The 13,565-nt window shown below is 35.7% G+C and overlaps 1 protein-coding gene and 1 long non-coding RNA gene across 3 annotated transcripts in view; one reads left to right on the top strand and one right to left on the bottom strand.

Annotated features, from left to right (window-relative positions):
• The window catches only part of LOC141713482 (uncharacterized), a 40,472-nt gene extending 30,670 nt beyond the window's left edge, over positions 1 to 9,802 (top strand). The window contains exons 6-9 of one of the 2 annotated variants that reach the window (XR_012571967.1): positions 7,381 to 7,441; positions 7,812 to 7,877; positions 7,983 to 8,511; positions 9,240 to 9,802. This is a non-coding gene — a long non-coding RNA (uncharacterized LOC141713482). The remainder of the gene's footprint in view (positions 1 to 7,380; positions 7,442 to 7,811; positions 7,878 to 7,982; positions 8,512 to 9,239) is intronic. The other variant, XR_012571968.1, reaches the window with a different exon arrangement.
• Positions 9,803 to 10,058: 256 nt separating this feature from the next.
• Positions 10,059 to 13,228, bottom strand: LOC141711096 (uncharacterized). Its single transcript, XM_074513534.1, has one exon. The coding sequence runs from the start codon at positions 13,193 to 13,195 to the stop codon at positions 10,178 to 10,180; it is 3,018 nt and encodes a 1,005-aa protein (XP_074369635.1). The 5' UTR covers positions 13,196 to 13,228; the 3' UTR covers positions 10,059 to 10,177.
• Between the last annotated feature and the right edge of the window lie 337 nt (positions 13,229 to 13,565).

Here is a 13,565-nt window from a genome sequence, read left to right on the forward strand (position 1 = left end):
TGTAAGATGTGTGTGTTCTTCTCAGTCTTTCTGATCTTATACCGACTAGGCCTGTTCAAATTTTGTTACTGATTTTGTTGTGTAATATCTTGCAGACTCTTACATAACAACAACATAACTGGACTTATTCCAATAAAGTTGTGAAGGCTCAGAAATCTGCACACTCTTGATCTTTCAGATTATATATAATTCCTGCAGGAACATTTAGTCAAGTTCAACTCCTCCTGCTGGGTTCATATAATAACTTGCTACAGCTTTGGTGCACTCCATCAGTGCCATACCAATTTTTTGCATAATTCTCATGAATTCACCCCCATAAATTATTCTTGTTTGAATATCGACCGGTGATCAGATCAACGGATTGTCGAGCCCACGAAACACATAATTGTAATTCTTCGAAAGGAAGCCAGTTAGTACCCATTAAATATGTTAAATATATAATAAGTTCAAAGAAAAATAATAGTGAGGAGACAGAATTTTGGGTATTGTAAATTTGGTGCAAGCAATTAAGCAGAAGAAGTAATATATACACACAAATTTCGGACCGTTACTCATGTGACATGCATCAAATATATAGTCGTTGTAGTGTGAAAAGTAAAATAAAAAGACACGAGACCCACTTATTGCAGCCCGTTGCAATGGTCGTTGAAAACTAAAGTTGAGGGTCCCGAATTGATGGAGTTTCAAAAATTGAAGCCATCAATCCTCATACGGTGCATACTCATTTTGGTATGGCCCGTAAAAATGATGTTGAATCAATCTAAATACATACCCCGGTGCATGTGCTCTAATGGGGGCAAGAGAGGTCACTCGACCTCCCTTAAAAAAAATCTTGATTTCATATGTATTCATAGGATACATATCTTTAAAAGAACCCCGTTAATATTTATTTTTGTGGTAATAATTTTACCAGCCGGGGCAATAATATAATTATTAGGAACGAAAATAATGAGTGATGCACTTTTTTATATTAATAGTCTTTTTTAATTGGATGTTGAGCAAAAATCTCACGTTAATTGCCACATAATGCTACAAGAAAGTGAAGAATTAGAGAGTATAAAATCGAGATTGAACATAATGCAGCCGATAAGTAACCATCACCGATTTTTTTTAAAAATTTCTATGAACCCCCTTGACTCTAAAACTCCACTGGTTGCATTCCCCATGTTTGCAGTAGTCTTATCCCACCTTGACCTCTGATGTTTTGGTGTTGGGGTCGACATAGCATCCCAAAGAGTTTATCCACCAGTAAGTGGTGTAGCATCCGAATCAACATCTGGAATTTCATAGATGTCACCCATCTCTTTTTTCTTCAAACCCTCCTTCATGACTGTTTGTAGCACGCACAAACTTACATAAATTTATTTATTTTTTATGAAGGAGAACACTACAAGAATTTCTAATTATACCAACGAAAAATGTTCACAAAATCGGGTATGTTGGCAGTTACTAATGGATTGTCAACCGAACTGAGAAATTTGAAAAACTAACCGTATACCAACAAAACCATGATGGATTACTGCCAGATATTTATTAATGGATATTTCCGCTTGGAAAATAGACGCCAAAAATGCCCGTCAAACCACAACAAGGAAAATGCTAATGATATGCCGTCAAATTTTGCCAACGATCTAGTAATGGAATACTACCATTTTAGAAATGGATTACCAAAATTACACTCACGTAAATGCAAACTTGCTACAATCCGTTATAATTCTATATGAGTTAAAGGTATATCTATTACTATCCATTCCGTACATTCAGCTTTCATATTTAATACTCCCTCCGTCCCAACCATTTCTTTACACTTTCCTTTTTGGGATGTACCTTCCAATTCTTTACATTTCAAATTTTCCAAAGTAGTAAGTTTTTTATAATATAAAAAGTAAACCTCATCCACTACTTACCTCCACTATACCCACTTTATATATAAAATATTAATCGGTCTCACCACTTTACTCACTTTTTAAACTTTCCACCACTACTTTTATCATTTTTCTTAACCTCCGTACCCAAAACCAAATATAAACAAATGGTTGGGCGGAGGGAAGTACCAATCTACCTTTTGTACTTTACAACGTCTTATTAATTTAGTTTTAATCCTTCTCTACGGCAGATCATGTACATCTTCTTCTTCCCCAGCATTGTTACACTGCCATTTCACTCTTTTTTTTTGCTATCAAATTGTTCAGCATTTCACTAACTTATATTTTAATTAGTTCTTATGTCCATAATGATATTATTTTAATATCAATGTTGTTAATACATGTTTTCATTTAGCTAAATTTAACCTTTCATTAGCTATTACAAATTTAGTTAGTTTCTTATAAAATGTTACATGTGTCACAAGTACATAATTTTTAGTTTATTAGCTTTTTAGGAATCTTATAAATAACATATTCTTGTTATTTTGTTTATTTATAACAGAAAAATTGTAATTTTATTTTCCCAATCTTAGTTGGTTTAATTTAATTAACATTGTATATTCTAGCTGTGAATGTTTTTATTATTGTAGGGTACTAAAAAGTAGGAGGTGAGCAAACAAAACTGAAAAACCGAAACCGGACCGAAAAATCGAAAAAACTGAATCGAAAAAAACTGAAACCGATAGAAACCGTTAAAAAACCGTAACCGAATCGACGAACGGTTTGATAACGGTTACGGTTTTACTCCAAAAACCGAACCGAAAAACCGAACCGTTTATAATACATATAAATACATATTTAATTTTCTATTTATATAATTTAGAAATAATACATTATTAAATATATATATATATATCATAATAAATTTGTTACCATACTAGTAGTCTGTTACTTCTTAACTTGGTATCACCTGATTAGTACTTTGTTCATTTTCATTTATAAAACTTTTTGTAATTTTCATTTCCTGCTACCTCGCATTTTTCAAGTTGTTTTTTTTTCCTCCGTACATTTAATTTTCTTTATTTTGTAGATAATAAAGTTAATAGGCTACATATGGTAGCGTTCTAAATATTCTTATTATTTTATTAAAAAATTAAATTTAAAATTATAAAAATTTAAAACCGAAAAAAAATCAAAACCGAAATACGGTTAACCGAACCGAAAAAAACCGTTCTGCACGGTTCGGTTACGATTAATAGATAGAAACCGAACCGAACCGAACCGACATGTATGGTTTGGTAACGGTTTCTGTAAAAACCGAACTGAACCGAATCGAACCGTGCACACCCTACTAAAAGTTCAATATAAATATGATTGAATTTTGATGTATCAAAGAATTGACAGCGGAGGATACTTGCTCCGGAATTTTTAAGCGGTTTTTTTCGTCTTGAATGGGACATATTTTCAGTGTTCATGTTTCAAATGTGAAAATCGGAAATTATTAAAATGCGAAAACGGTTAAAATCACACTTATTAAAGAAAGCGTTTGTAAGAATAGCAAATTTTCGAAGATGGATTCGGGAGACCATGTGATGTGTCTTATTTTAGTAAATTAGGTTTGTAATTTTGTTTTATAATTATTAAATTTTAATATGGGTCAAAATTTTAACTTAATTTGTACATTATACTCCTAAATTTGGATTTAATTATGTATTCATATAAATATCAACTTGTAAAAGTAATTTTTTGCTCTTATTATATTTTATATAATATAATATATGTAGAATGTGGGCCTATACATTAACCGATCAATAATATATTAAAAATTTTAAATTTAATATATATTTCACTTTAGAAAAAAAACAGAGCCAATAAATAACTCAATCCTAGCCATTCATATTAATTTAAAATCAAGATTTTACCTGTGCACACCTAATAAACATTTCAAATTAACGGGTTTCATTTCCCAACAATTCAGGGAACACAAGACACTGTCACTCACTTAGTCGTTTCATCAAGCACCTGGTGTGCACACATTTCAAACTAAGAAAACACCAAACCAGAGCTTGTAAATGGTAAAGAAACCCTGGAAAATCATCCCACGACCTCTCCTGGAAACAATCCTCAACAACCACGCTAATCATCACCGTGTTTGAGGAGGGGGAGTATTATAGGGAAGCTGTTGCGGCGTTGAGGTTGGCCAAGGAGGTTATTAAGGTGCAGCAGAAGTGGAGAGGGAATACTGTTAGGGAGTTGAATCATAAAGGGGGGTTTTCGAGGTCGTTGGCGAATTCGGCTACTGATTGGCCTTGTCTTTTGTTGGAACTTTTGTCTGCTGCTTCGGAACTTGATTACTTCAGGTAAGGGTCTTGCAGATATTTTGGTATCTTTTGTATAGCATAATATAGCATAAGAAGGAATATTTAGTGAAAAGGTATAGGTGCAATCGTAAAGTTTAAAGTAATTACCAGATTCTAAGCATGAGCTGATAAACTACGAAAATACTTAATAGTGCATTTATTCGTTTTTGATTTGTAATGCTTGATCTAATTTATTTTTTTCTCTGCATATTTTCTTGCCATTACTGAGTAGCCCAAATTGGTGATCAACAATATGATGTCCTAAAGAATGCTGAATTAGTAGATGATACAACGGTCCGTGGATCATTGTACCACGACAGTCTGATCTGGAGAATAATAGCTCTGGGTGCCAATGAAAGAATTCTCCCGGTCATTCTTTTGATGTCAGACAGGTAGTTACTGTTGCTGCATATTACTACCTCTGTCCTCTCATTTCTTTATACTTTTTTTTTCAATGCTCGGCACGCATTTTAAGGTAAATATAAAATATGTTTCCTCAATTTTTAAAAAAAAATTCTTTTCTGTATAAAAGTTTAAACATTAAATTTTTTTTAAAAGATTTTTTGTTTTTAAACTACACTTTTACGGAGCCTTAAAGTGCGTGCCGACTCCCCGTTACCCAATGTAAAGAATTGAGGGGGACGGAGGGAGTACAACTTTGGTGTTTTCATTTGCAATTATGGTGCTTATTCGTCAATCTGTTATTTTTTACCTAGTGGCCAGTATGCTGTGTTGAGTAACCAGCTCATCTAAAACCTTAAGGTATTAAAGGAAGGCCCCGTAAGATCATATATTTAACACTCCCCCTCACTCGAAAGCCCATTTATGGGTTGAAGAGTGGAACACCGGCGCTCATCTTTGGGGCATTAATTGCCTTTAGTGTCCACATTAAATTGTGAGAATGTTGGGGGTGGCTGGGAATCGAACCTTAGTTCTCCCGCCAGCCTAAGCTCTGATATCATGTTGAGTAACCAGCTCATCTAAAACCTTAAGGTGTTAGAGGAAGGCCCCGTAGGATCATATATTTAACATGCTGGACTTATGACAGTTCCTTTAGTTGCTTTATACTTTTAGATTAGACTATCGAGTAGACATAATATTTGAGATATGACATATTAGGTACTATCTTAGTAAATTTAGTAATGTTTTATTTTCGTTTTTTTTTTTAGTTTGTTTTCACACAACACTATCCATTTGTTTCTTGATTGCCAATTTCCTTTCAAAAATCTAATTTGCACATTGCTACTTGAGGGAATTTAGGATCCTTAGGAAAAGAGTGTAAATAGAAATTGTAAATAATAATAAATGTTGTATATTGTGTGTTGTTGCAAAGGAAACTCCTCTCATCTAGACATATAGCATATTTATAATTTATAAATGAATGCAACCCTACTATAGACGCTTTTATTATACCATTTTACTCTTTCTTCTTGTATTTCACTTATCCTAGGAACTACCAATTTATAACTTTTTTCATTACTAGAAAAGTATTGAAAGACAGAGATTAGTGCATATTGATGTCACTGCAACTTGCTTTGCATATATAAAGATTGCAAAGAAAATTTGCACAGATCTGTGTGTCCACACTTGTGAAACTTGGAACCACATTTTTTCTTTTCTTGAAGCTCTGAGGAAAACTTAATATGATAATATTCCTTTGATTTCAGTGAAAAATGAATTTATGCGAGTTTGAAGCACCTCGGTCATGAATATATAATTTGTCCCAAATGCTGGTAAACTTAATGAAGTGAAACATGGTTGTCACGTCGATGAGTCGAGGCGAGTCGACGGACCTCCCGACTAGTCGTTGGACTAGTCGACAAAAAATAATAAATTATTATAAATTAAAAATGTAATATACATATATATATCCACACACACAAATGTATATATATTATGTATTTTAGATTTCTAAGTTCTAGGTTCAAAGTTCCAACTCCTTCCACAATGTTTTATTTAAGATTCTAAGGAATTAAGAATCGAACACTTGGAGAGACCGATGAAAAAACTAGAAGAGTTAAGAAATGACAACAAAGAAAAGTACTTGCAATCATCTAACAATTTAGTACAACAAAGAAAAGTATTTGCAATTATGTGAAATATGTAACAATTAATCAATACCAATTGTCTGAACAAAGAAAAGTATTCGCAATCATGTCAAATATGCAAAAAAAATTATGCAGATTTTTTTTTTACACTGAGCAGCTCGACTAGTCGACTAGTCAACCGCTTAGTCGACTGACCGATTAGTCGACCAGGCGACCGAAATATCGACATTCAGTTAGTCGACATGTTGAGTCGACATCCAATCACCGCTTAGTCGACTAGTCGCCGACTAGTCGCGACTAGTCGACCGACATGACAACCATGAAGTGAAAACCTAAGATGATAATAATCCTGTGATTTCATTGAAAAATGAATTTATGTGAGTTTGAAGCACATCGGTCATGGATATATAACTTGTCCTGAATGCTGGTAAACTTAATGAAGCGAAGCATCTGATTCATCCTACCTCTACATGCATTTCCCGTGTGCTAAATCTACCATTCCAATTTTATCATCTAAACATTACAATTGTTATGAGGTGCTTCTACCTGTAACATGAACCACACTGCTAATACAATTTTGGTTGCAATATTTAATTATATGTTACTGTTATTTTTAAGATTGACATTATTCGAATAGAACTGACTTAACAATTTAACTTGATTACTTGAACATGAAACACTAAATAATACCTTTGCTCAGCGAAGATACTGGGTAGCAGCCGGTCTAAGAAGCTTTCCAGCATTTTTTCCCCTTTAAGCTAAAATAAAAGCCAACCTAAATAGTTGTTAAGCTTTTTTACTAAACCTCATGAATGAAAGCATGAATTCACATTGTCACTACTTATAGAAAGATCTATCTGATAGAAAAGTGTTTCTTATGTGCCAGAGTTTTACTTTATACGTAATTATTTCACAAGCTCAGAATAACTGGTGGTAATTCTGTCACCTAGATTGTCAATGTGCATAGTGCATGCCATACATATAGCATTAATATCTGGTATACGTATTATTCATGTTTTTTAATTTTAAATTGTTATATTGTGTGATTCTTTTAATTCATTTTGTTTACAATTATAAACATTGTTTGTATTCATTAATGTTCTGCAGCTATTATTCCTACCGAGCTTTTATGGATTTTGGGTTTCCAGATATTTTTATCTCTCGAGAGGTAATCAAGTGAAATTTAAGTTATGAACCAGTATCTTTTTCGTTTATCTTGAGGCCATGTAATCACTATTTTCTCTCCCGGCTGTAATTATAAAGTGAAAAGGCCTAATTTAGTCTGGTCCTTTTTAAGGCCGAAGTAGTTCCTTCCTCTTGAACATTGCTTTCCCACAAAGTTGATGTTTTCTCAATGGTTTTCGTACATCATTTACACGAAATCAGGCCATCATATTCTCATGTTTTTTTAATGTACTTAATATTATTTAATAAAGTTGCACGTGCATGTTTTGCTGGCCATGTGGAGTTATAGTCTGCTATGATGTGTTATTTAAAATTTGAATATCTTAGCGTATCTGACCTTTTTCAACTTGCAGACCTTTGGATGGACTCCTTAAGAGGGTAAACTGCATATGGTTAATGATTATTTCAGTCCTGCTGAGGTGGGCTCAATTTTATAGACCAATATGACAATTTAAAGGCGTGATTTCTTTTTACAGTCTATGAAGAGCTAATTTGAACTTTGACGTTATATCTTGAAATTGTAGTGGAATGTGATTGTTGAGGTTCTAGGGCCAAACCCACGGCATCTGTTTGAGCTATATGCACTTAAAAAAAGCAACTATTACCAAAATAAGTATTACTGAATGAGATTTTTTTTTTAACTCACACACTCACTTTACCTTCGACAAGACTTAAACCCTCGAAATCCTGTAAATGGGGTGATGGCACTGTCTGTAGAGCACGAGCTCTCTGCTGAAGTTCATTTTCATAGATGATTTTGTTCTGGTCGAGAAGATATAAATTATTTTATTTTAACTGCACAAGAAATTTCAAATATGATCAGGATCTTTTAGGCTAATTTGTTGTTATTGGCTGATGCAAGATCCATTACTTTCTTCTTTTTGGTATAGATCAATTCTTTTTTTCTTTTCAGCTGAAATGAGTCATGAAGCGGATATTTACGATAACATGCCATCATGGAATGATGATACTGGGTTTGCTGACCATTTTGATGATGGAAATGATTGTAGTGATGTTGAAGAATCAAATACACTGGTCTCTCAGCCTCGTCAGGTTTGTTTACATTATATTCCGATGATCCAATCTACCGTTGCTTCAGCTATTAATCAATTGACATATTTGGAAACACTCTAATATTTTTTCCTATGGATCTGAGAAATCATTAGTGAGGAGTTCTACCTCTTCCCTTCGTTTCACTGAAACCTATTGTAACATCAATGCTTGATGACAATTTACTCATTATACCTTTGCATTATATTTCTTCACTGTTAGTATAACGAAAGTTACACTATTCCGTTCTAATAAAAAAATATTATTACCCGAGTAACACAGGTAAATAAGATTAAAGTCCAGTATGACAGAAAGTCCAAACAAGTTGATGTTCAGGCACTAAAAGAAACTCTTTGGGGGTCTTTGCAAGAATCTCAAGTGCGGTCTGTTCGAGTAGTTGATTTATCTCGTTCTCGACAGTTGTTTATATTTGACATCAAGTTTTCTCATTCTAGCATAAGCTCCCTTGAAATAAAGAATTATATCTTGGAAGGTCTATGTAATTTTATACTGAAGTGGGACATTTTAAGATTTAATTCTTAATTAGGATGTTTAAGATTTAAAACAAGGTATTGCAGCAACTTTTCTGATATGGCTTGTGAATTGTGATATTATGCTGCTTTTTGAACACAGTTTATTTAATTAAAGGTAGGTATATTAGATGTCAGTCTGTTGCTTCTAAATTCTGATATCTTTCCATGCTGCCATCGTCTTGTTTTTCCAATGTAAAGGAGCAGGGGGAAACAATATCTATCAAGGATGCCTTGGCCACATTTCCTGATGACTGCAGGGCAGCTGAATCCCTCAAAGACATCTCACCGCACTTGCTTTATATGTTTGCTGCACCTAGCAAATGAACACGGACTGAGTATCCAGGGCCGGGAGAGTTTGGACGACTTGAGCATTCATCTTCCACAACAGCAATGATCTGTTAAAAGGAGCAATAATTATAAGTTCACTGCACTCATCTTTTGATGTTGATGGATATTCCTGGACAGTATTTGGTTGCCCCTATAATATTTTAACCTGTTGTCCTTTTGGCATGAAAATAATTTATATTGATATACGGTTACCTTGAAATGTGAATTTATCACAGCCTCACAGGCAATGGAGTGCGTAGTGCTATTGCTGATTGAATAATCGGTAGCCTCGTCTTCTCTCCAAAATTTAAATGTATGGATTTGATGATAATGGTCGGATTTTGTTTTATTAACTTTAAGCTGGCTTCTGAACAAAAGTCTACACTTTCAATCTGGATAACACTAATTTTCTTGGAGCTTTGTTATATTAAGGTTGGAATGGTTACTATTGATTCATATCGAATGTCCTGCCTAAGCTCCATGGCTCTAATGATTTTCAAAACAATGTTGTTCCAGTAAATGTCATCCTTTCTTCAAAGATTATAACAGATGCAGATTTGAAAGTTTTTCTGTCACTATTACATTCAGAGTCATTGGGAATATCATAAACTTTTTCTGCAACTACTGGCTCAGATTGATTTTATTGAAAGAAAAGAAAAAAAAACACTCAAGAGATTTCACCCTGTCAAACACAATCTATTTATAATATGGTGAATGGCAAAGAAACACCCAGCCAAATGTTAGGTAGATATTACAGAGTACTAATCAAAGTAAGAATCTAGTAACAGCAAACAGAGTCATTTCTGGAATTACACAAACATAGTCAATTCAGTCCGGCTGTAGATGTTTCGCTCCTCATCATAAAGTGAAGGATAAGCAGCCACCATTGCATCTTGAGCGCCAATGTAGAGTGAGTTGTACAACTTCCAGTATACTTGTCTAACCTTTCTTGCTGGATGAAACAACCCCTGAAGATAGTAGTTAAGTACAACAGCTGCGCCTAATGCAACCCTCATCGCTTCAATGGCTTCCATGACAGCATTTATGACATGCGGTGAAGTCTCAAATATGTTGGGCCAGACGTGGTTCATCAAGTGAACCAATGCATCCTCACATCCCAGACCAGCCACACCCAGAGCCATGTGCTTGACGGCTGATGCAGCGGTCTGCCTGTGAACCAGATCCCTGTCCATCAGAGCATCTACAAGTAATGGAGTCACGGCATATATGTAATCTTTACCCATTTCACCAATGTACTCGAAAAGAAAGGAGAGAGATTTCAGAACACCATTCTGCACATTTAGCTCAGGAACACCATACTCATTCATCAAGGCAGGTAACACTGTAAAAGGTGAACAAGTTTCTGCAACTATTGCAATTGCCACAGTTGTGCACACGCGATTCTGGCGTTCCTGAACCTTGAGATTGTTCAACAAGGTTGCCAGAACATCTTGTGGTCCAATAGCTTTTGCAATGTACCCAAAAGTATTCACTGTAGCTCGACGAATTCCCTTTTTGTGGGCTTTAAGCATCTCAAGAAGCTCAAAGCATATCCTCACCCACTCCCTAGCAGGAATGAACTCAGCTCCACGATCAGCAATTCGACCAACAAGATCAATACAGTTCTCCTGAACCTTCTCATGCCTATTCTTCAAAATTGGGGTCAACCGTGGAAGCAAATCTTTGATTGGAGGAGTCATTTTAGACATACCAATACTATTCACAATTGCTTTTAGTGCTCCCAGTATTGATCCCAAGACTTCAGGATATTCTTCTCCCAAATACTCGTACAAAACAACCCCAAGATGTCCCATAAGTTGCTCTTCCTGGCATTGTTTCATGACCACTGCAACCCGTGTAATGAGATCTGCTGCATGCTGTCTAAGCTTTGCACTCTTGTTGTTCAGACGCCACTTAATTGTACCACATATCTGAAGAAGGTAAGGCTTCACCCTCTTCCCTAAAGAATTCACTACTGCACTGAACCCATTAAGCATCACATTAGAATCATCACTGGTCTGCTCTTGGAATGCATAAAGCATGCCATCAATTAAAAGCTCTTCCAATCGAGCATCAATATCAGATGCACCCAGGTCTGCTATCACCTTCCCGATTGTCTCCATAACCATTCCCCTATACGGTTCACTCTCATCTTTAAGGCCCTCCATTATTCGTCCAACAATATCAGCAACTCCAGCTTTGTTTCCTATTTCAACAGTAGTCTCAACAAGCTGTTTATAATTTCTACGATCCAAAGCCATCCTCCTAACCCAAAAATTGCGGAAAAATTCAGGCAACATTTCACTTCGAATATAATTAGCCTCTACACCTTCAGTGCTAACACACTGCTTAACCACTCTTAACACAATCTTCTTCATTTCCTCATCGGGTGACTGAAACTCACGTATCAAGATAATCATGACTTCTTTTGTATAGTAACTTGCATATACCGCATCCATTAGTGGTATAATGAAACCAATTGCCTTCAAGAAAGCAGCCAAGACTTTCCCACGGTGTGACCTAATACCCTTCCATAGCGGCTTCAAAACTGAGTCAAAGCTTTCAATACCATATGGAGCAGAGGCCTCTGCAAGAGCTGCTAAAGACAGAGCCGTAATAGTTCTGACCTTCTGATTCTCATCATTCAGACCATGTTGGATAATTTCTACAAGAGAACGCAAGTGAGGAAGAACTGCACAGCCTATCAGTATAGCAATTTGCTGAACAATCTTAATACCCGTGTGACGAGCTTGCCATGACTTCTTACTTTGACATACAGCTTTCAAGAATGGAAAAATGGCAGGTATCCCTAGTGCAGAAGCAACAACACTGAAGGCTCTCGCAGTGGTGTTCCTCACATACTCATCAATGTTATCAATATCAGGACGCATTGCAGAAATCATTGTAGGCAGGCCAGCTGCTTTGCTGAGATTGGATATAATTTCTCTTCCCTCTACACGAGCATAATAGTCTTGATCAATTAATAAAGGCTCAATCACCACAAGGATTTTGTGTACATAAGGACGTACCAAATCATCCAGTTTATATAATACTCTGTCAATGACCTTGACCAAAAGATGTCTCTCCTGATCTTCCAAGGTAGGTTGCATGAGAAGCGGCAGTATCTGACTAAACAATTGGCCAGCACCAAACTCCCTGGCCTTATCAGTAAGCTGTCTCAAAGCCGTTTTACGCTGAGCCGGTGTTCCATTCTTCACCTTAAACAACAATTTCATAATTTTTCGCCCTTTCTGCTCCTCAGCAGACAGTTTATCTTCTTCTTCATCTTCCTCATTCAGCAAAGCTCCGAAGAACTGGTAATCTTCGGGCTTCATGATTGGCAAACCGCCTGGCAATTCCTTGGGAACATCGAATTGCTGACCTCTATTCTCTTCAGGAATTGCATAAAGTGGAGTTGCCATTGGAGTGGGGGTAGCAATGAGTTTCCTAGCAGGTGTTCTGATAGGCACATATGAAGCCGGAGGATCTAAAATTGTATATCCTTTCTCTGGGAACATCGAGTCGAGTTCTTGATCACTCAGCAAGTAGTTAATGTTAATAGCCCCCGGTGTTGGGGTAGCAAGTTCAACTCCTCCCACTGGTGTATAATAAGCAGTTGCAGCTTTGTTGCACTCCATTGGTGTTGCACTCCCCATGTCTGCAGCAGGTGTCTCATCCCACCTTGACCTCTGTCGTTTTGGTGTTGGGGTCGACATAGCATCATCCCAAGTCGTCATTCCAGCGCCAGGAGTCATTGCACCAGCATTAACTTCTGTAGTCTCATCCCACCTGGATGACTCTCCTCTCTTTCTCTTCAGACCTTCCATGCTGTTATTGTTATGTTTGTTTGTGTGGGTGCATCCCCCTCGGCCTCTATATATAGGGTGTAGACGATTCGATTCATAATAGAATTAGCAATATCTTTTTATCTATTCATGTTAGAATTACCAATATCTTTTAATACTTGTCACCATAATTTCTATTCATGATAGAATTAGTAATATCTTTTAATCTATTCATGATAGAATTAGCAATATCTTTTAATACTTGTCACCATAATTTCTATTCATGATAGAATTAGCAATATCCATAAAATTATTAGTAATATCTTTTAATATCTTAAAATATCATTTTCACTGTCCTCTTTTTTCTACGAATTCGGCATATTATCAGAAAATAGCTGTAATAAATTTTTTT

The sequence above is a fragment of the Apium graveolens genome, chromosome 3 (assembly GCF_009905375.1).
Source record: "Apium graveolens cultivar Ventura chromosome 3, ASM990537v1, whole genome shotgun sequence".
In the NCBI taxonomy this organism is placed as follows: Eukaryota; Viridiplantae; Streptophyta; class Magnoliopsida; order Apiales; family Apiaceae; genus Apium; species Apium graveolens.

What these genes read in the sequence shown, in the direction of transcription:
- LOC141711096 (XM_074513534.1), bottom strand. Translation starts at nt 13,195, where the DNA reads ATGGAAGGTCTGAAGAGAAAGAGAGGAGAGTCATCCAGGTGGGATGAG.